The sequence below is a fragment of the Delphinapterus leucas genome, chromosome 3 (genome assembly GCF_059928025.1).
Source record: "Delphinapterus leucas isolate spDelLeu-1000000601 "Yukka" chromosome 3, BTC_Dleu_Yukka2, whole genome shotgun sequence".
Taxonomy (NCBI): Eukaryota; Metazoa; Chordata; class Mammalia; order Artiodactyla; family Monodontidae; genus Delphinapterus; species Delphinapterus leucas.
In genome coordinates this window covers 437,630-459,535 of record NC_143131.1, presented here as the reverse complement: position 1 = coordinate 459,535, position 21,906 = coordinate 437,630, and the positions used below count along the sequence as shown (strand labels likewise).

General features: G+C 40.9%; 1 protein-coding gene across 1 annotated transcript; it reads left to right on the top strand.

The window, feature by feature from the left end:
- Window positions 1–1,403: 1,403 nt before the first annotated feature.
- Window positions 1,404–20,331, top strand: LOC149749478 (protein TASOR 2-like). The gene is given in 6 exon segments (XM_089908621.1): window positions 1,404–2,178; window positions 6,920–7,162; window positions 10,926–11,749; window positions 11,751–11,803; window positions 12,130–12,559; window positions 15,743–20,331. Coding segments are annotated over 6 exon segments (3,777 nt in total). The 5' UTR covers window positions 1,404–1,418; the 3' UTR covers window positions 17,210–20,331.
- Window positions 20,332–21,906: the final 1,575 nt, after the last annotated feature.

Sequence of the window (21,906 nt, the reverse complement as noted above, 5' to 3'; positions counted from 1 at the left end):
TTCTTAATTTTGCAGTTACTTTTTCGTTAAAAAGAATGGTATACTTCAGTTTAGTAGGCACCAAAGGTCTTTATTATCTGTGGGTTTTTTATTACTGATAAATTACATTTTCTAGGATTTTATTACCTATTTCTCAGTGACCTGACCTTTTCTCTTTTTTCCTGTACTCTTTTCCTTTAGGTTATTGAGTTGCTGAAAAATTAGCATTTCAGTCAGAGAGTGAACCAGGGAGAGGAAGTAAAATACAGACTAGTCAGTCTAGTTACATAATATTAAAAAATTGCATTTGCTAGAGAAGGTGATGAAATATATACCAGTAGTTACCATGAGAGTTGGGGGTTACTTAGGGTTTACTTTCTTTTAGTTCAACTGGTTTGTGTTGTAACTCTAGTTTCTTCCAGTTTTATTGAGATATTATATAATTGACATACAGCACTATATAAGTTTAGGGTTTACCAGCATAAAGATTTGACTTACATACATTATGAAACAACTACCACAGTAATTCTAGTGAACATCCATCATATCATATAGATACAAAATTAAAGAAAATAGAAAAAACATTTTTTCCCTTGTGATGAGAACTATTAGTATCTCCCTTCTTTTTCCTTCTTTGGCTGCGTTGGGTCCTCGTTGCTGCAGGCTTTCTCTAGTTGCGGCTAGCGGGGGCTACTCTTCATTGCAGTGCACGTGCTTCTCATTGTGGTAGCTTCTATTGTTGCAGAGCACTGGCTCTAGGCACGCGGGCTTCGGTAGTTGTGGCATGCAAGCTCAGTAGTTGTGGCTCGCAGTCTCTAGAGCGCAGGCTCAGTAGTTGTGGTGCACGGGCTTTGTTGCTCCATGGCATGTGGGATCTTCCCAGACCAGAGCTCGAACCCGTGTACCCTGCAAAGGCAGGTGGATTCTCAACCACTGCGCCACCAGGGAAGTCCCAGTATTTACTTTCTTAACTTTCATATGTAACGTCAGCAGTGTTAATTATTTTTTATTATGTTGTACATTACATCTCTAGTACTTATTTATCCTATAACTGAAAGTTTGCACCTGTGACTACCTTCTTAAGAGAATTTGAAGTAGGTCATATAAGGTACAGATTAGATACATTTTAAAAGCAGAAGATGAGAATAGAAAAGTAATTCTGCCAACTCTAAATGCCGGTGCATTGAGCCCACGCTGGGCTCCTGGTCAGATGAGATGGAGCTGCAGGCGGGCCTGCCTTCTTCATTCTCACCTGGTGATCCCATCTGAGTGACTCTTTTTTGGTTCTGTGTGTGCGTGTTTTCATATATATGGAGATAATATATGTTCATTAAGTGCATCCATAAGTCTTCTATTAATTGCTATTTAGATTACCATTTGAAACACTGTATCATATTTAACCATCCTGTAATTTTGTAATCTAAAGCGTTTTTTCCTGCATGTTTTTGAAAAAACAAGAACTTTGGGTTTTTAATACATGTGTATATATTTTAGGGCTGAAAGACTTGAAAGTTGAAGATGACATCTCATTGAAGGTGGTACCTATTTTACCTGCCCTTAATTGTGCCCTGCTGGAAGCAAAGAAATCATTTTCTGAAAAAGGAATCTGTCCAAACACATTAGTAAAGCATAATCTCCAAGAACTGTACAAGGTGGACAAAAGTCCTTCATTGACTGCTGCTTCTCAGGATGGAATTAAAGAGACTGCATTCTTTGGCAAAGTGTCCAGTGGTTTTGACTTGACTCCTCCAGCTGAAAAGTGCCCTTTACAGTCTTTAACTCAGTTGAGATCTTATTCTTCAAATCCTAATGGGTACATTTTGGAAGTATCTACTGCACTAGACTTATTGGCAGGCTGTCCTCAGTCTCCATGTATTTCAGATGGAATTTGTGACGCTGGATTTTCTTTAGTTATGACTCCAAATGCTGAATTTCACGACTCAGCGGCAGAAGTAAGAAAAGAAACAGAAACACAAAAGAGTTCTGAAGAGATGTTTAAAGCAAGGCAGGGAGCTCTGGTCCCATTAAGTCCCGCATCAAATCTGAGAGTTCAGCGTAAGAGAAAAGCAGGCACGCTGCCCGTGGTACAGAGTAAAAGGGTGAAGTTGTGCCATCCCTTTCCCAGAAGAACTCGTGGTGGAGCAAAGAAGCGTCCAGACTCTCGCACAACTCTCAAGTTCCGTCAGAAAAGAGAAAACGGTAAGCATGGTCTGTATGGATTTTCAGATGAGCAATTAGTAATAACTGTTGTGTGTTAACCCTGTTCCTGTGTGACCATCCTGGACCGTAGCTTGACAGTGTCCGTTAGCTCTCTCCAGGTGATCTGTGTGCATGCTAAAGTTGGAGAAGCGCTAATCTAGATAACATGAAAATCAAGAAATAGGACAAAAGCCCACCCACCAAAAGCTTGTATTTCACTTGTAAAACTGCTCAAATCATCACTCAGTTATTTACTTACCTGTCTAAGAAGTACGGTATTTCAGATGGAATTTATTGATGCTGGATTTTCTTTAGTTATGACTCCAGGTGCTGAATTTCACGACTCAGCGGCAGAAGTAAGAAAAGAAACAGAAACACAAAAGAATTCTGAAGAGATGTTTAAAGCAAGGCAGGGAGCTCTGGTCCCATTAAGTCCGGCATCAAATCTGAGAGTTCAGCGTAAGAGAAAAGCAGGCACGCTGCCCGTGGTACAGAGTAAAAGGGTGAAGTTGTGCCGTCCCTTTCCCAGAAGAACTCGTGGTGGAGCAAAGAAGCGTCCAGACTCTCGCACAACTCTCAAGTTCCGTCAGAAAAGAGAAAACGGTAAGCATGGTCTGTATGGATTTTCAGATGAGCAAGTAGTAATAACTGTTGTGTGTCAACCCTGTTCCTGTGTGACCATCCTGGACTGTAGCTTGACAGTGTCCGTTAGCTCTCTCCAGGTGATCTGTGTGCATGCTAAAGTTGGAGAAGCGCTAATCTAGATAACATGAAAATCAAGAAATAGGACAAAAGCCCACCCACCAAAAGCTTGTATTTCACTTGTAAAACTGCTCAGATCATCACTCAGTTATTTACTTACCTGTCCAAGAAATAAGGTATTTCAGATGGAATTTGTGATGCTGCATTTTCTTTAGTTATGACTCCAGGTGCTGAATTTCACAACTCAGCGGCAGAAGTAAGAAAAGAAACAGAAACACAAAAGAATTCTGAAGAGATGTTTAAAACAAGGCAGGGAGCTCTGGTCCCATTAAGTCCCGCATCAAATCTGAGAGTTCAGCGTAAGAGAAAAGCAGGCACGCTGCCCGTGGTACAGAGTAAAAGGGTGAAGTTGTGCCGTCCCTTTCCCAGAAGAACTCGTGGTGGAGCAAAGAAGCGTCCAGACTCTCGCACAACTCTCAAGTTCCGTCAGAAAAGAGAAAACGGTAAGCATGGTCTGTATGGATTTTCAGATGAGCAATTAGTAATAACTGTTGTGTGTTAACCCTGTTCCTGTGTGACCATCCTGGACTGTAGCTTGACAGTGTCCGTTAGCTCTCTCCAGGCGATCTGTGTGCATGCTAAAGTTGGAGAAGCGCTAATCTAGATAACATGAAAATCAAGAAATAGGACAAAAGCCCACCCACCAAAAGCTTGTATTTCACTTGTAAAACTGCTCAGATCATCACTCAGTTATTTACTTACCTGTCCAAGAAATAAGGTATTTCAGATGGAATTTGTGATGCTGGATTTTCTTTAGTTATGACTCCAGGTGCTGAATTTCACAACTCAGCGGCAGAAGTAAGAAAAGAAACAGAAACACAAAAGAATTCTGAAGAGATGTTTAAAACAAGGCAGGGAACTCTGGTCCCATTAAGTCCCGCATCAAATCTGAGAGTTCAGCGTAAGAGAAAAGCAGGCACGCTGCCCGTGGTACAGAGTAAAAGGGTGAAGTTGTGCCGTCCCTTTCCCAGAAGAACTCGTGGTGGAGCAAAGAAGCGTCCAGACTCTCGCACAACTCTCAAGTTCCGTCAGAAAAGAGAAAACGGTAAGCATGGTCTGTATGGATTTTCAGATGAGCAATTAGTAATAACTGTTGTGTGTTAACCCTGTTCCTGTGTGACCATCCTGGACTGTAGCTTGACAGTGTCCGTTAGCTCTCTCCAGGTGATCTGTGTGCATGCTAAAGTTGGAGAAGCGCTAATCTAGATAACATGAAAATCAAGAAATAGGACAAAAGCCCACCCACCAAAAGCTTGTATTTCACTTGTAAAACTGCTCAAATCATCACTCAGTTATTTACTTACCTGTCTAAGAAATAAGGTCATTCAGTTTCTGAACTGTCCTCGGACAAATTCGAGTGGAAGAAGAGGATCTGCTAAAATCAGGCACACTAAGAACAGATGGCAAAAACTGATAAGTGATAGCCTGAACATGTTTAAAGAGGGGGGAAAGTGCCTGGACTCTCCCAGAACTAGAGCATCCTGGGGCAGAATTTCTAATCCTTTGTGTGTTTTAAAAGTGGTCGTCTGGATCCTACTACAGACCTACTGAAACAAGGTCCAGTGGCCTCGAGACATATATATTGAAACAGTTCCTCAAGTGGTTTTGTTGCCCCCTGAAAACTGAGGGAGAATCAGCGTCCAGAGCCATTTAATGTTAGTCAAATGCACTTCAGTGAACAGAGCACGACAAATAACACAATTTTGGCTTAGAGTCATCTCAGATTATGTGTGGTGTATTTTGTTTAAAACTAGGGAACTTATGCTCTATGACCCCTTAGCGAAGAGGTGAGCAGACTTGGGCCAAAGGGTCCCTCAGGCATTACCTGTTGTCTCTGTACTTCACTGTGCTGGCACAGGTGGGCGGCTGTGACTGAGGTCTGGCCCTTCACAGAAAAAATTTGCCAACCCTATCTATAGTATTTTGAATTTTAAAATTCTGATGCCTAAAGAAGAAACACTGGAGGTGTGTGGATCCCCAGGATCCTAGATAATTAAGATTTTACCCTGTGGTTTAACAAGTAGTTATTTCTGGCCAATTATAGTTTGAGAAATTGTGTGTGTGTGTGTGTGTGTGTTTAGGAGGGTGGTAGAGAGAACGGCAGTATGAAGCAGCAACTCACACTCTACATTTCCTCACAAATTCCAGGCCAACCATATTGGGTTTCTCTCTATATGAACCATTTTAAAGGTATTAAATAAATTACCTATAATTCAACATATATGTTGTCACTGTTTCTCAAGTGTGCTAATTTCATCCACTATAAGAAATATGTTTTAGGGATGTCCCTGGCAGTACAGTGGTTACAACTCCACACTTCCAGTGCACAGGGCACGGGTTTGATCCCTGGTCAGGGAACTAAGACACAACATGCCACAGAGTGTGGCCAAAAAATGAACAACAACAACGATGTGATTAAACCAGCCAAGATGACTAAATATAATACCACAAAAGCTCAAAAAAAAATAGAAAAGAAATACATTGTATATTGTAGTCCAGTACACACAAATTCATACATTACTGAAACAGAAATTTCAGGAAGCATTTACCCTAACTATGTGTAATACAATCTGATATCTTCTGTTTCATTTAACAAAGAATTCTGGTTGCAGCCCATTAAGTTTATTTTATAATACACCCATGGGTTATTGCATGCAGCTTGAGAAACATGTCATTGAGTGATGCAAATAAGCAGGGCAGTCCGTGCAGGGTCACCTGTTTCGTGTTTCTCCTTTTCCTCGCAGGACCTAGGTTGTGAGAGATGTTCCCCTCCCGCCCGTGCAGATGTTACGCTTCCCCTAGTCTTGATCATCTCATCTTATTTTCTTTCTCTTCTTAATTTAGTCTTAACAGTTTTCCTGCTTGACTTATATTTTGCCTTTTTTTATGCTAAAAATTTTAGAAATTGTAACCAGTATAAAATCAGAAGTCTTACTCTAAAAACAAAACTGCTGCTTTATTGCCTTTGATAGTTTAGTAGGGAAGAAAATAATTAGACCCAGGGAAATGTACAACATTAAGAGAATCTAAAAGCTTTTTTAAAAAACCGTTTATTTTTCTAACCTTCAAAAGAATAAAATGAAACTGGTCTCTTTTCTACATTTCACTAATAACCATCACATTCTGAAACTGTTTAATATGTTTTCTGTTCTCAATCAATTAGAAATAGTATTTTCCATATAACGTGATTTTAAAATATTTGCAAACATTCACACGTGTGATTATTTTATATAGTCAATGGGGAAAACGTTTTCACAGGGAACATTTATTAACATTTTTTTTTAACTCTTAAAGGATTGAAACACTTTCTGCGTGTGATACAAGCAGGTTGTTAATAGTTTTTTCTCCTCATGTGCCCCCACCTTTAGTTCTTTCCTTCCTTCCCTGCGAGAAGTAAAGCTGAGCATTTTGTAAGAGAAATGAGCAATTATAATAGATTTATAGGAAGTTAAATCAGAAGAGGACTTTCTTCAATGTACCTTCCTCTGTCTTCTCTTAAGAGATGATTTTTCAGGCAGTGTTAAAGCTTTGATATTTAGGTGTAGTGAAGGAAAATATGTAAGATGGCTCTTTGTGAACCTACAGTCTCTTCTCTACAGTGTGATCATGGTTTTAACCATATGGCTTTATGGGAGCTGTGTCGCTTTTGTGTAAATTGAATTATCCGTCACCCTGTGCTGTGAACTAGCATGTTCAGCCTTACCTGCCACATCAGTCAGCAAAGATTATGGAATCTTTTTTAAAAATTAAGTCATGCCTTGTTTCTATAAAGTTATTACTCTGATATTTTTCTCCTAATCCTAATTAGGGATATAGACCAACACTTAGCAAGTTCAAAAATCTTTTAATGAAATACCCCCAATTTTATATTTTATTCCCCATTATTAAAGTTTCCCCCCCAAAACAAATCAAAGGAAAGCTATGCTGATAAATATGTGCGCCCCCTACCCCTTAGAAAACGGTGTCTTTTCTGCATAAGGTGCTGAAGTGCTGACTGCACAGTTTGTACAGACAACCAAATTGGATTGGAAAAACCAAGAAGCTCCTATTTCTAAAGCTGTTCCAGGGTCAACGAATGCTAAAAGGGCAAGGAAACGAGAGACATCTCCAGTCAAAACTGTTCCAAGGGCTGAGCCACCTGTGAAGAATTCTCCACAAAAACAGAGGGAAAATATAGTAAAAGGCAATCAGAATCCCAGAATCAGAAAGCAGCCACAACCTGGTAAGAAGTCCTCTTCCTGTAAATTTCAGCACCGTAATACAGACTAATCGAGATTATAAAGTAGTATATTGAAACAGTATAAGATCAGTTGAAATCTGTCACGTTCTTGTGGTCTTCTTTAGTTCAGACACTGACAGGACAAGTAACTTGGTTTCCCATTGTGAATAAATAAGAAAGTGCCAAGATTCATACCTTCACTAAATAGACCCTACTTTTCATTCTGCAGAAAGCCTGAACATGAACTGTTTAGCAGAGTTAAAATATAAATGGCCTTTTTTAATGACTAAATTCACAAGCAAGTAGCATCTGGCAGTATTTTTCTGGACCATAATCAGTTATAGAAGATATTATAGGTTTGTCCAGAGGGAACTGTAAAGACATGGTTCAAAGCAGTCAGTAATCTCGAATCCTGTATTTCACTTGTATTTTTTCTTGTTTTTTTTCGGTACGTGGGCCTCTCACTGCTGTGGCCTCTCCCGTTGCGGAGCACAGGCTCCAGACGCGCAGGCTCAGCAGCCGTGGCTCACGGGCCCAGCCGCTCCGCGGCATGTGGGATCTTCCCGGACCGGGGCACGAACCCGTGTCCCCTGCATCGGCAGGCGGACTCTCAACCACTGCGCCACCAGGGAAGCCCCTGTATTTGGTTTCAAAAGGCATTAAATTAATTTTAAAAGCAGTTTTACTTTTCTACTTCTACTTGTGCGGAAGTGAATAACCAAGTCTCCTTCTGTGAGCCAGCAGCTGACTGCTGGTTCCGTGTTCCACCTGCTGGAACCTCCTCGTTGCTGGCACGTTCCCTCATCACCGCGGACCTCACTTTTCTCCCAGCTCCATGTCCCTCTTCACACCCGTCTCTCTGAGTAGAGTGCAGCTCCACCAAGCTGCAAAATCTATACATTTTACAGTATCTTCGGTATTGAGTCCTACTGTGTTGTATGTGTGGTGGTGTTTTTTGTTTAGAAAAACCTTCATTTCCTCATATCTCTGTATTTCCATCAGTTTTCTGTCTAATCTCATGATTCTACTTTCTCTCATCTACCTTTAGGTTTTTTAAAAGCCTCAAATTTAGTGGAATTCAGGGAAAGAAACTCTTGTTTTGTTGGGGTGATGGTATTATGGATGAGCTTGGTTTTTTCTTTCCTCATTGTTTTAAAAAATTTTTTCAGCCACACCTTGCAGCATGTGGGATCTCGGTTCCCTGACCAGGGATCGAACCCACACTGCCTGCATTGGAAGCGCAGAGTCTTGACCACTGGACCACAGGGAAGTCCCTTTCCTCAGTTTCGTTAATGTTGTTTATGGCTGAAGATTTTTCTGAAAGCTCCTCAGTCATATCACCGTACAGCCTGTAGAGAGTCATACCCAACACAGCCTCTCTGCTTTTCTCCCCAGGCAGTTACGAGGTGGTCTTACCCACGGGTGCACATTTCTCTCCTGCCGTTTCCCAATGCGTGCCTTCCCTGCCAGGCACATGGTGCCACCCACACGAACCACGCCTGTTGTCACTCCTGTGCAGTCCCCTCTGCTCAGCTAAGTCCACCCGGAGTCATTTCCTGATGCTCTGATCTGCACTCATGTCTCCTTTTTTTTCCATTTCTTTTTTGGGTTTTTGAGAACGTTAAAGAGTTAATTCATACTATTTTCCAATCATCTGGTGTGTCTTGGTCCTGTCTTTCCAATTAGTTTGTAAACAGGATGAGTATAGATACATACATAATGCATTGTATTCCCAGCCTTGTCATTAGAATTCCTTGTGCTGAATTGGCTTCTATATACTTGTAGGCTAATCGATTAGTGGGAGGAGGTGTGCAACTGGGCATTGGCAGAAAAGTGAGCCCAGAAAATGAAAAGTTTCCAGAATGGGTATTCAGAAATAGGGCGATTTGTATTGCAAGTGTCTGTATATATCGTGCAGCCACATTCCAAGTTAAAATTTTAAGATTACCACCTTTTAAATAATGTGTTAATTTTTTCTTTTATTTCTTAATCACCCATGCTAATCCACTTCATTTCTTTTACTTGAAATATCAGAGTTTAAGAAGGCTCAATCATTTTGTTACTGAAACTAATGGTTTTCTGTCCTTTTTAAAGTTTTCAATATAGTTTTTATTTACTGAACTCTTTAATTTTTTATAATTTATTTGGCATCATTTTATCTGTATTTCTTAAAAGAGATAGATGATCAGTATTGTATTTTTAATTAATTGAAAACCTCTAGCAAGTCAGTTATTAAATGATTTACCTGAAATGACACATATGAAAATGAACCCTTTTTCTTGACTCAATACAGTGTTCTCTAGATTCGACCTTCCTCATAGTGATACTCAGTGTAAGAACCATAGTATTTAAGGATAGAATGAACTTAGTGTCAGTAAACACATCAGATCCTAAAATGAATGTGTTTCCAGTACACCCGGAGGGTTCACGAGACAGCCCTCTTTGGGCCACTTTCTCGTACCTCACCCCGTTGGGCTTTGATATTTTAAATAAAAACTGGGCAGTGGTTGATTAATTTTACCCTCCTCACCATACACACACTCTTGTCATTCTGTTTGATGACCTCATAGGCCAGAGTTTTCTCTGTAAATGTACTGTCATTGGGCTTTGCAGACAGGTTAGTAATTTATTTCAGACCTGCTACTGCTAATTATAAAGAGGAGCACAGTTGGCTTTTCTGTCCATCCAGCCACCTGCTACAGGGACTCACTGCCCAGTATTGTTGAGAACTTTGTCCTTCATGATAATCACATTTTAAAAGGCTGAATCAAAGTCCTGAGAAGGCAAGTAAACCACCTGAGAATGTTAGTTTTCTGACCGAATGCCAGTGGGTAGATTTGAGTACCTGCTGTAAGGAGAATTATCAGTAGATGAGGAGATTTGCTTTTTTGCAGATAGAATAGAGAGGAAATGTTTTTAATGCAGAAACTGAAGTTTTAAAACTTGAAATTAATTGGCGATTCTGAATATTCTTACTTTTCTCATTTTTTATTTGTATCGTAACGTATTATAATTAAACATCAGTACGGTTAAAAATCATCTCTATTTTGAACTTAGGTGGTTCCTCTAATAACTTGCCAAGGGAAATGATTTCTAAGAAAGTACATTAACCTTCTATAATATACACTTTAAACTTAGAAATTCTTAGATTCTCACTAGATTGTAAGCTCTCTGAGGGCAGGAGTCTTGTTTTCTTGTTTTTGTTTTTTTCTCTTTGTATATTTCTTTAGCTGAGCAGTATGCCTTGTGTGTAGGTCAGTACATGCAGGTTTTTTTTGTTTGTTTGTTTTTGTTTTTTTGCGGTACGCGGGCCTCTCACTGTTGTGGCCTCTTCCGTTGCGGAGCACAGGCTCCGGACGCGCAGGCTCAGTGGCCACGGCTCACGGGCCCAGCCGCTCCGTGGCATGTGGGATCTTCCTGGACCGGGGCACGAACCCGTATGCCCTGCATCGGCAGGCAGACTCTTAACCACTGCGCCACCAGGGAAGCCTGAGTACATGCAGTTTTGAAGGGTGATTTCTTTTTAAATTAATATGCACATTCCTTAAGACTTGTTCCTTGGTAAATACATTATAATACATCAGGAAGTTGGACAAGACCTCACTCTGGTAATAAAAAGTTAACATACAATTTATGCAACATATCAAGAGGTTTTTCTTGAATATGTTGACTTAACTGTTGATTTTCACTGAACCATAGGAATATGACAAAGAATTAATTCTATGGAAATCAAGTGTTATGTGTCTTTTTTTCTTTTATGCTGAAGCCAAAGGAAAAACTTCTTCACAGCTTCAATCAGAAATTTCAGATGGTCAAGAAGATGTTATTAGCATAAGTACAGCTCAACCAGAAAATATCACAGTGGCTCCAGAAGACCCACCTGAAAACTCCATTGTCAACTGTGACTCCCAGGCCCTAAATATGTTGGCTGATCTTGCATTAAGCGCTGCTACCTCTACCACACCATCCTCTGAGCCCAGAAACTTGCCCTGCTCCTCTGAATTGCCACAGAACGATGTTTTGCTTTCTAAAGAACATTCTTTGCGTGGTACATCAGACCATGAATATCATAGAAGAGTTAAAAGTCAAAAAGGTGGACCGTCATCCAAGCCCTCCTCTGATAAGAGTAATCTGACATCAGACCCCACGGTCAGCCAGGAGGAAGAAAGCTTGGTTGCTGGCATTCAGGCCCCTGCAGAAGCCCAGTCAGCACTGCCCGAGGAAACCCTAGAAAGTTCCGATGCAAGCCAAAGCTCTGTCGTTGCTGTGGAGCGTTCCTATGCCCTGCTCCTTGCAGAACATTCAAAGAAGCATCTACAGCAGAGAGGGGCCCCAGGCCCTGCGTTTGCCAAGAATGGCACAAAAGGCCCTGAAGCGGGAACCCCAGTGGGGAAAGTGATGCCATTTCGGCATCAGCAGGTCACCTCCCCACTGCAGCAGCTTTCCGAGGCCCCAGCGCTCAGGCGCAGGAGCGGGGTGCTGCCCTCCAGCCTGCAGGACTTCTGCCGCTCTCGTACCGTATTCAGCTGTGACGGCTCCTTTAAGGTCACTTTCGTATGGGAAGCAGATTACGTGTTCAGCTTAGACGGCAAGTAAGTATAGCAACAACCCCCTGGAGAAGACTGTAGTCAGAGCACTACACGGGTGAGTGGGAGTGACCCTGGATGAAAGTGGATGAACTTTTCTGTTGAGATAAATGTAGCGAGAAGGGATACTTGTGCTAAACTCTGGGGAGGGAGAAGGAAGTGTGTAAAATCCAGTAACTTGGGAATAATACCAAGCAGATTCACTGTAATTATTTGTTATATCAACTTCATTTTTATCTTACTCATTGTTTCATGTTCATGTAATTTTTAAAATAAAAATGAACACAAAAACTAAGGTTAATAATTAAGGCACTTACTTATAAGATAATCAACTAAAATAGTCATTTTCAATGATTTTGGTTTCTTCTTTCTTTAAAATCTCAGGCCTTGGAATACTGATTTACCAGATACCATGGAAGAAGTGAAGCTTTTACTTCATATGTGGGTAGCTCTGTTTTATAGCAATCAAAACAAAGTCATACAATCATCCCGAAAAGTAGTAGAACACAGCAACCCAGCAAAATACGTGTGCATAAATAGCACGTTAGAATCGTTTGAATTCAGTGAAATTGAAGAGTCCTCCGGTGTGGAAAGGTGCTCCGTAGACCCTCTGTTGGAGACTAATGAGGCTCCCAGAGGTCCTACTGCCAAAGTGTCCTTCCCAATCACTGACCCCCTGCTTCCTTTCATGAAACCACCGCCTGTGAGAGGCTTGGAGCTTTGGGTGCAGAATGAACAGAAAGAAATGTTTGCAACAGCAGGTCATCCAGAGACCCCAGAAAGCCAGAATTTCATCTATTCCTGTAATAATGAGGTAGGTAAAGCTGAATACTGTAAATGCTGGTGTTATTTTTGAAGAAATATTTTTTGTACGTAAAATCACATTCATAACAAGGCATTGGTTTCTTTTAGGAAAGTGGATTCTCTAGCTATGTAAAGGATTAGAATGCCAGAAACTTAGTTTACAAAGTCTGGATTGTCTGCAGGTGGAGCTTATCTACCATCCTGATTGAAGAAACAAAAGGAGGAAAAAAATCGTAGGCCTCAGATGATCTGGGAGCCAACCATAATTATGTAGCTTTTTAGTTGTATGATTTGGGGCAAATTACTTGTTCTCTGAGCTTATTATCTTTTAAAAGAGGTGAATAATACTTATTCTGTTTACCTATAATAGTGTTTATGGATCAAATGCAGTAATAATAAATATAAAAAATCTTTGATAAACCTTAAAGGAAACTAAAATTGAATATATTAAAGAATATTTTTAAAAACAAATCCTGAGGGCTTCCCTGGTGGCGCAGTGGTTGAGAGTCCGCCTGCCGATGCAGGGGACACGGGTTCGTGCCCCGGTCTGGGAAGATCCCACATGCCGCGGAGCGGCTGGGCCCGTGAGCCGTGGCCGCTGAGGCTGCGCGTCCGGAGCCTGTGCTCCGCAACGGGAGAGGCCACAACAGTGACAGGCCCGCGTACCACCAAAACAGAAAACAAATCCTGAGACAGTAAATAAAATGCCAGACCTCTCATAGTCTGCAGATAACTGTTTGTAAATATGAAAAATACACTTTGTTTCATTTCACTGTTCTCAACTGATAGGACGGATAATCGAATTTTTTTTTTTTTTTTTTTTTTTTTTTGCGGTACGCGGGCCTCTCACTGTTGTGGCCTCTTCCTTTGCGGAGCACAGGCTCCAGATGCGCGGGTTCAGCGGCCACGGCTCACGGGCCCAGCCGCTCCGTGGCATGTGGGATCTTCCCGTACTGGGGCACGAACCTGTATTCCCTGCATCGGCAGGCAGGCTCTTAACCACTGCGCCACCAGGGAAGCCTGATAATCGAATTTTAATTGGAGCAAATTAAAAAGTTGTATCAAGATTCTAAGTAAATGGATTGACAAAATACCTGCCTTTTTAAGCTTTCAGAGCAGATTTATTACAGAATAATTTTACATGGGTTTGGGCACCTTCAGTGCCTGTGTTAACATTGAGTTTCTGTACCTGGGCTTCCGTGGGGATTTGCAGGTCCAGGGGTGAGCCTCAGAGGGTCTGTGAGTGTCTGCAGATGCTCATCTTCATCAGAATGAAGACTGGTGGAACGCTGTGGGCCAGAGACTGGTCTGAGCCCTTCACTCGCATTAGCTCAGTTAATTCTCACACGGCCGGGTGAGGTAAGGACCGTGCCACCCATCTTATAGGTGAGAAGACTGAGGATGGAGAAGTACAGAATGGCCTGGAGGCACATAGTAAATTGTCCGGCCAAGACTCAGATCTGGACACTCTAGCTGTTTCTCAGTGTCTAATTCTGTGGATGTATTTATGTATATATATGCACATATGTGTGTGTTTATATGTGTACACATAAAATATATGTTACGTGTGTATGCGTTCTTTTTCTGAGGATGGGGTTCATAAATTTCATCTTATTCTCAAAGAGATACATAAAATCACTACCTTAGAATAAGAAAGTATTTATGTTTAGTCAGGCAGATTTTAATTATTACATATATATTTATACACACACTAGTTTCTTATAAAGTATTTTCGGTCGTGGTAATATATATTAACTTACTTTAGTAATGTCCAATTAGGAATGATTTTCTTGCAAACATGAAAGAGTATTAAGTAGAAAGTAGAATGTTAAAATTAACGATTCCTAACACTTTCTATAGCATATACTTAGAAATATGTTTCCGTCATCTTCTTGAATACTGTACCCATACTTTAAAGGTGCACACACATCCTGTACCACTCCCTATTCTAGGGCAAACTAGGATTATCAAAGTTTTCATTTCACTAAGAGCACAGGCATGGTGAGATTCACGACTATGGCCCAACATTATCAGCTACAGTACGATTGGGAGGGTCATAGAACTGTTCTCAGAATGAGTGTGCCATCAAGAGTTTTCTATGCTTTGTATCTGGCCAGTCGTGTCCTCTTAAAACCAAGTCTCAGCTCCTCCCTGCCAATTGCTCAGGTCAGTGTCTTTCTTTGACTAAGGCAGAAATGTTTTTAACAAGAGATTTGAAACACAGGTCCTGACTTACAACACGACTGCTTCAAAATCTGGCAGGAAATCTGTGGCCGTAGTGTTCCAGAGCTACAGGTGTAGGTCAACTGTATGGTCAATCCACTTTACCATATTCTGAACAAGACCATTCTTCAGCCTTTAAAAAAAAGAAGAAAAGAAACAGCCTTTTTATGAGGTTATCAAAATTGTCCAGAGGTATTTCTGTTACTGTTTATGCTAAATCCTTTCTGGTGCTGTTTAAATCAGTCCTTTTAGTTGAGTTTATTAATGCAAGCTGCACTGTGTTTTCTGCTGCTTTGTTGAATAGGGAGGTATTAAACTGAGAGAGAGATTATGTCCAGTTATAAGCTAAGAAGACAGCTAAGGGGTAAGGGACTTTTATTTAACAGGATAGAGATTGATACCTTGGGAAAGCTGCTTATCAGTGTATTCTGAGTACAAGAGATAATAATTAGTGTTTCCTCATGGGAACATTCCAGATGACAGTGCATTTATAGTCTAATTGAAAGCTGGTGTTTAAAATAAGTTATTCTTTGCTTTAAAGATTATCTTTTAATCTTACTAAAATAATTTAAATTAATTGAGCACTTTTTCCTCTACTGCTGCATTTCTGAATTAAGTGATGCTATTTAGCAGTCTGCATTTTCAAGTCTTTAAATTGCCAGTGGTCTAGCCGCTTTTCTTCCCAAAAGTCCATTAAAAAAAAAACAAAACAAGGCTGTGCAACTAAGAAAGTTTTGGAGTTCTCGTGTGTGTGTATTTAGATAAAACAAATTCCTATTTGGGGGGTATTTTAAGCCTAAGAAGAGAGGGATTTGCTTGATCTCTACCCTATGAAGATTCAAAAGAACAGAGCAAACTAAAATTGATCTTTGTCTGTTCTGTTCTTCACATATGTAAATGCTTGAAAAAAAGATCTATTTGGCCCTTGATTTTTTAAATTAATTTATTTCTTTTGCTTTTATCATTTCAGATAATTGGGGGGAAAGCCGAACAAGAGTCATCAGATAAACTAGAGACCTCTAATCTGGTGCTTTCTAGCATTGGAAGTACCCAAACTAATGGATCTTCTATTCCTGCTGAAGATAAAACCTTTGAGCCACTTGATGGCACACAGGTGACATCTTATAATGATACTGTCACACAGTCCACATTCGCCAGGACTTACGATGGGATCAGCAATCCGTCAATGATTTTTCAAAAGTCTGTGTACAGCACCCTTGAAAGCAAAGTTGATGTTTTTCATGCAAAAATGCAAACAAAAACAGGTGCTTTGCAGGGCTTTATCCAGCATAGCAGCCTTATAATCAAAGAATGTCAGTCATCCTTGGAAGGGGAGGATGATACGGAGTATGGAGTGATTAATCTGAAACGAGTTACATTCAGTTTTGAAAAAAATGCCTATGCACCAATACAGACAGAAGTTGTAAACAGAGCTGATAAACCTACACCCTTTAATGTGGAGTTGATTAAACAAGTATCACCTGCTACAAGCCTTAGACATCCTGTGTCCGCATTTGAAAAGACACAGGGTCTTAGGGACGTTCCCTCTCTGGCAATGTCAGGACAACAAGGCGCTAAGTACCTTTGTGCCTTCTCAGTGAGTAGAGAGATACTTGCTAAACAAATGTGTTCATTACAGAAAGGGCAGGCTGTTGCAGGCTCACCATCGCCGTCTGATAATTGCCTTGTAACAGAGGCATTATCACTAATTAAAAGTTCTAGTTATTTGTCACCCAGAGAAGAAATGAAGCTCTCTCAAGAATGTTTTCTGTCGAGCCAGAGTCTCTTCAGCATCTCTTCGGAAGACACTGTAGAGTCGTCCCAGCTTGAAGAAGTAGTCTCATCGTCAGCTTCTGATCCCTTGGAAGAAAAAGATTCACTTGACTGCATCCCATCAGTGAGGAATGCTTCGGATGGCTCTTCAGAACTAAAGAATGACAAGAGTGGTCTAAACAGTGAACACATGAGTTTTGAAACATTTAATTCTGCATTTACCAAACAAACCAGCCTATCTGTGAATAGAGAGGAAGTCAGCCTCGAGTTATCAGAGGAGGATTCTGACCTTGACCTCACTCTCACCATATCACCGCCCACGAGTCCCTGGGAAGAAGCATCCGCTGGTGAGATGGAGCAGCAGCAGGAGGCCCCGTTACCCTGCTTAGAGCTTCAGGAGACAGCGGAAGAAATAATTGAGCCTGAAGAGGTGCCTGATGTGAACTCTGCTGATCACACGTCAATGAAACCACGAGAAAGTGAGAGAAAAGGTGATAACTTACAGACAGTGGCTTTCATACTTTCGAAAGAAACCTGTGCCCTTGAGGTTGCAGAGGAAGTTCAAGTTGGTTCAGACTTCTCCTTCAGTTGTTTTTTTTGTTTGTTTTTTTTTTGTTTGTTTTTGTTTCTGTTTTTTTTTCCCCTCCTTCAGTTCTTTAATTAAAGAAGTGTCACCAGCTTCTAGTCCTGACTGCCAGGTACCAGGTGAAGAAGCACAGCCAGCTTGGGCTGTATTTCCAAGTAGTTTTAAACTCTGTGATGCACACTATGAGAAAACTGACAGATCCTCCCAGGTTGAAACAGTAGATTTGGCCATAACAGAAAAAGAAAATTCTTTTGTTGGTCCCACCCATCCAGTGGGACAAGATAACTTAACTCAGATATAGAAGGAAAAATACCAAAATTTAATAACGATGATATTTTGTGGGATTTTAATTTTATTCTTTATGTTTTCCCTGTATTTTCTACGGTCGGAATGACTACTTTTACAGGCAGAAAAAAATAATAATGCTTAGTTTTGTTTTTTTTTAAATCAAAGTAAGAAATCAGCCAGGTTATTACAATTCATTGTCCAACTTCTTACCTCGCCTCAGCCATGTAAAACGGGGGTTGACCGAGACTTGGAAGAACCACCCAGACTGGCAGTGGCAGCATGGTTGTGTGAATGAAATGCAATGACTTTTCTCCGGTAACTTGCGGAGAAGACCTAATAAAAGCATCTTGAATAAGGTCATTACCCCTTCAAAGGAGGAGGAAGGCTGTGTCATAGCCTGACATGCCTATTTCTAGTACTCGCCTTTGTGTGAGAACAGCATGACTGGATTATCAGCAAAAGAATCTTAGGAAAAGGCCCTGCCAATAAGGAGTCAAAGTCATGTGAAAGGGTCAGAGGAAGAAAGACCAAGGACTCAGTGTGGGAGGGACTTCCCAGACATACTGTACAACAGACAGAAAATAGGCACCTTCCTCACCGTCATGAGGAGTAATTCACATCCTGTGACATTGCTTTCTGTCCTTGATTATCTCAAATACAAGAAAATATTATCAATCAGCCTTTCTGAAAAGTACCAATACCAATGATCCACATTTCCTTTTCCTTCATTTGTCTGTTAACAGTGTTGATGTAAACCTTCCTGAAATAGAAGCCAGCACATTTCTTAAAATATGTTTTTGATGAGTGGTGCTCCCCACTTTCCCTTTCCTATTATTTCCCATGCCTCTCACAAGAAAAAGAAAAGAATTCAAAATTTTTTCCCCAATTGATCATGCTTTGGTTAGCGGGGGAGTTTTAAAGCTACCTTTCCCAATTTGGGTTATTTCCATAACAAACAAAAACAACTATATTGCCAGTATTACTAAGAACATGCATAAAAGGATGCTTAATCCGTTTCGATAAGCTATTCACAGGCATAAAGAAACATTCAGAGAGGTTAGTCATTGTCATGAGAAGCTCAGGAAAACTATCACTTTCAAATGCAGTATTTAGGACACACTCCCGTGCATTGAGTCATCCCTCCAGCATTTGCGGAGCTGCCACTGACTAAGCAGAGGGGGTTGGCCGAAGGAGCTAGCCTTGTGTGACATGCCAGCCCAGGCCTGCCGATGAAAAGCATGTAGAAGGACATCGTGGAAAATTCCTAGGTCCTGAAATCCCAGCGCCAAGTAAGGGGAAGTTGCAGAGGTTGCAGTGCGGGTGCACAAGAAGGAAGGCTACAGAAGTACAGCACAGAAAGACTTCCAGGGCCCACGCTGCCAAAATGAGGCCTGGAGAACATTGATTTGCAGAGCAGCAGGACCGATGCCTTTCGAGATAGGGTACAGTGTTTCTGGATGCTGATGGAGCCTCTTGAAAGGTAGATCAATTTCTGGGGTCCCTTTTAGGGAGACTCTCACCCCGGGCAGGCTGCTGACCATCACCGCTGACCTGAGCACAGCTATATACAGAAGGATGACACCAGGAAGCCTAGGTCTGTGCCTTTGGAAAGAAAAGCATCACACTCAGAGAGTCTGGGGAGCTTTTATTGATATTAAGCAACAGATTCACAGGTGTCAATATAATATAGAAGCCAAACTTCATTTAAAGTCTATAACTGTAGGAAAGCTTATATATGACTTCCAGATCCTCACAAATCCATTTGTTTCAGAAAAGATTCTAAAGAAGAAGTCTGGAAAATCCTTAATTAAATTTTGGGATTTAGATGATGATGGGATACAGAATAAAGGAGGTCTCACAGATCTTTGGGGTTGATCGGAGGAAGGCCACATGGAGGAAGTGACTTAGGAATTTTCTTGTGAAAGTTTTGTTTATTTAGGGGCGCTGCTGGTTTGGCATAAATGGGACTTTCTCAAGTATCACTAATGAAATAACTAACCTCCATTCTATGAGTGTTTTCACCTGCAGTCCATCTGCTGCCAGGACGGAAGACAATGTAGCCTACATGCATAGACATTTTCCCCAGTAGGTAGCATCCTATTTATGGAATAGTTCTTGGTTATTTTATTTTAAAGACGGAATTATCAATTTTGTATTTGTCCGGGTGATTTAACTACAGCTTACCTAGACATCGGTGATGCCAACAACAAATGAGTATTTTCCCTTTTCTTTGAAAACCTTTGATTTATATGAGAAGACTGTTCTGTGTACCTCAGTGTTCTACAACTTGGGGGAACATTTTTCTTCGTGTTTTACACATTGCCAGAATGTCTGACTTTGTTGTCTGGCTTTGTTCACAGCAGCACTGTAGTTTTCCATTAGTTTTGGGTTACAGTGTTCAATATTATTGTTTTAAATTATTCTCATTTTAAGCAGAATAGCTTCAAAGCTATTCATTGAAATTAATGATAAAAATAAGGATTTTACAAGTGTGTTCAGTTGTAGCAAAAATAAGTCTATTTTAACCAGTAGCTTTGTTTTTGCACGTTAAGGTCAGAAATGCACATGTAATGCATGTTGGAGTCTGTTTTAAAGGTTTTACCACCTGTGTAAAAACTAACATCTTCAATGGTTTTATCTGCTGTTATTCATGCTACACTACATAAACATTTTTTTCCTAAATGGTACAAATTTATAAACTGTCATTTTCACTTACTCAGTTTTTGTAAACAGCGTACTACAAAAATCAACCCTCTGAGGAAGAAATAATTTATTTATATTAGAAATAATTTCTACACCAATCTTTAAAACTCAAAACCAAGCAAAAACATTGGTAAGATACATAGTATCTATTTGGAACAAAGGTTTTTGTACCTAATTTGTTTCATTTTAATAAAGACAACTAAAAATCATTCAACTGCTTCTGCAATGATTTTATAGCAAATATTAAATTTGTAAGAGAATGTTTTACAGCACTTTAAATTTTTTAGGCCATTTAGCAGAATAAGTAGCTTCCAAAAGAATCCTACCACTTACCTCACTTTGGCCGCCATCTGTCAAGCCTCATCCCCGCAGGCCTGCCCGGTGCTTTCCGCTCCCTCGTGCGGTGCCAAGCAGCAGGCTCCAGCAAGAGGACACCTCACAACTCTCCAGTTGGCCCTTCCAGGGGGTCATGTCAGCCTGCACAGGAACTTCCCTCAAAAGCCATTTATCTGCTTTTAAACTCCCCCTACAGAACCGAAAGTGTTCCTTTCCCCTCGGTATGTTCTTAGGAGGAGGAAGAATGACTGAGTTTTAATTCTTACCCTAGCTCTTGCTTAGAGACCCACTCAGCTGATCTTTACCCCAGGGATAAGAATCTAATAGGACCATAACTGTATTCGGTACACTGAATTAATCTGAAATTACTACGGAAAAGGAAAGTACAGCGCACCTGCCAGCCGTGCTCCTCCCCTGAAGGACCTTCCAGCACCCACGAGGCCGCCCGTTCTGTAACTGAAGGCTTAGCCAGGCCACAGAGGAGCAGGCGCCTCCAGACTGAGCTTCTGCAGAGACTCTGCCCTCATCACCTTTGTGCCCCGTTGGCCTGGCACAGAAATGTTGGTTGTTCCCATAAATATGCCGAATGCAGAATATGAAGGCATCCTGGTACTTCCTTCGTACTACTAACCCAGCTTGTGCCTCCAGCTGCGTTAACGGCTCACAATGTGAAATATTGCAGGAAAAGAGGGGAAAGGCCTGCTGGAATTTTAGATAATCTTATGAAAAGGAAGCAGTTGTTTTCAACCGGGGTGATCTGGGGTTGTCACGCCAGGGAGGTGCATACAATGTGCGGGACAGCCCACCTACAACAAAAAATTCTTTGGCCAAAAATGGACAGTATGAGATTGAGAAAGCTAAAGTAATCACTTGGATAATCGAAGTTATTATTACCCTAAATCCTTTAACAGATTGCCTACCTTAGTCTATGTCCTTCAGACTCAACTTTAAAAGAGAATACAGTTACAATGTCCTCATTCCTCCGACATAAATGACAGACTCAACTATAAAAGAGAATACAATGTCCTCGATGTAAATGACAGCACATACAGTGAGGCTTGTAACAATCAAGGGGAAAGGAGTTACCACTAAAAACTGTCTGTCTACAATCTGAATTAAATGAAAATACTGGGACTTCCCTCGTGGCACAGTGGTTAAGAATCCACCTGCCAATGCAGGGGACACGGGTTCGATCCCTGGTCCGGGAAGATCCCACATGCCACAGAGCAACTAAGCCCGTGTGCCACAACTACTGAGCCCACGTGCCACAACTACTGAAGACCACGTGCCTAGGGTCCATGCTCCGCAACAAGAAGCCCAGACACCACAACGAAGAGTAGCCCCCACTCACCACAACGAGAGAAAGCCCGTGAACAGCAAGGAAGACCCAACACAGCCAAAAATAAAATTAATTAACTTATTAAATAAATAAATATATTAACGCACCC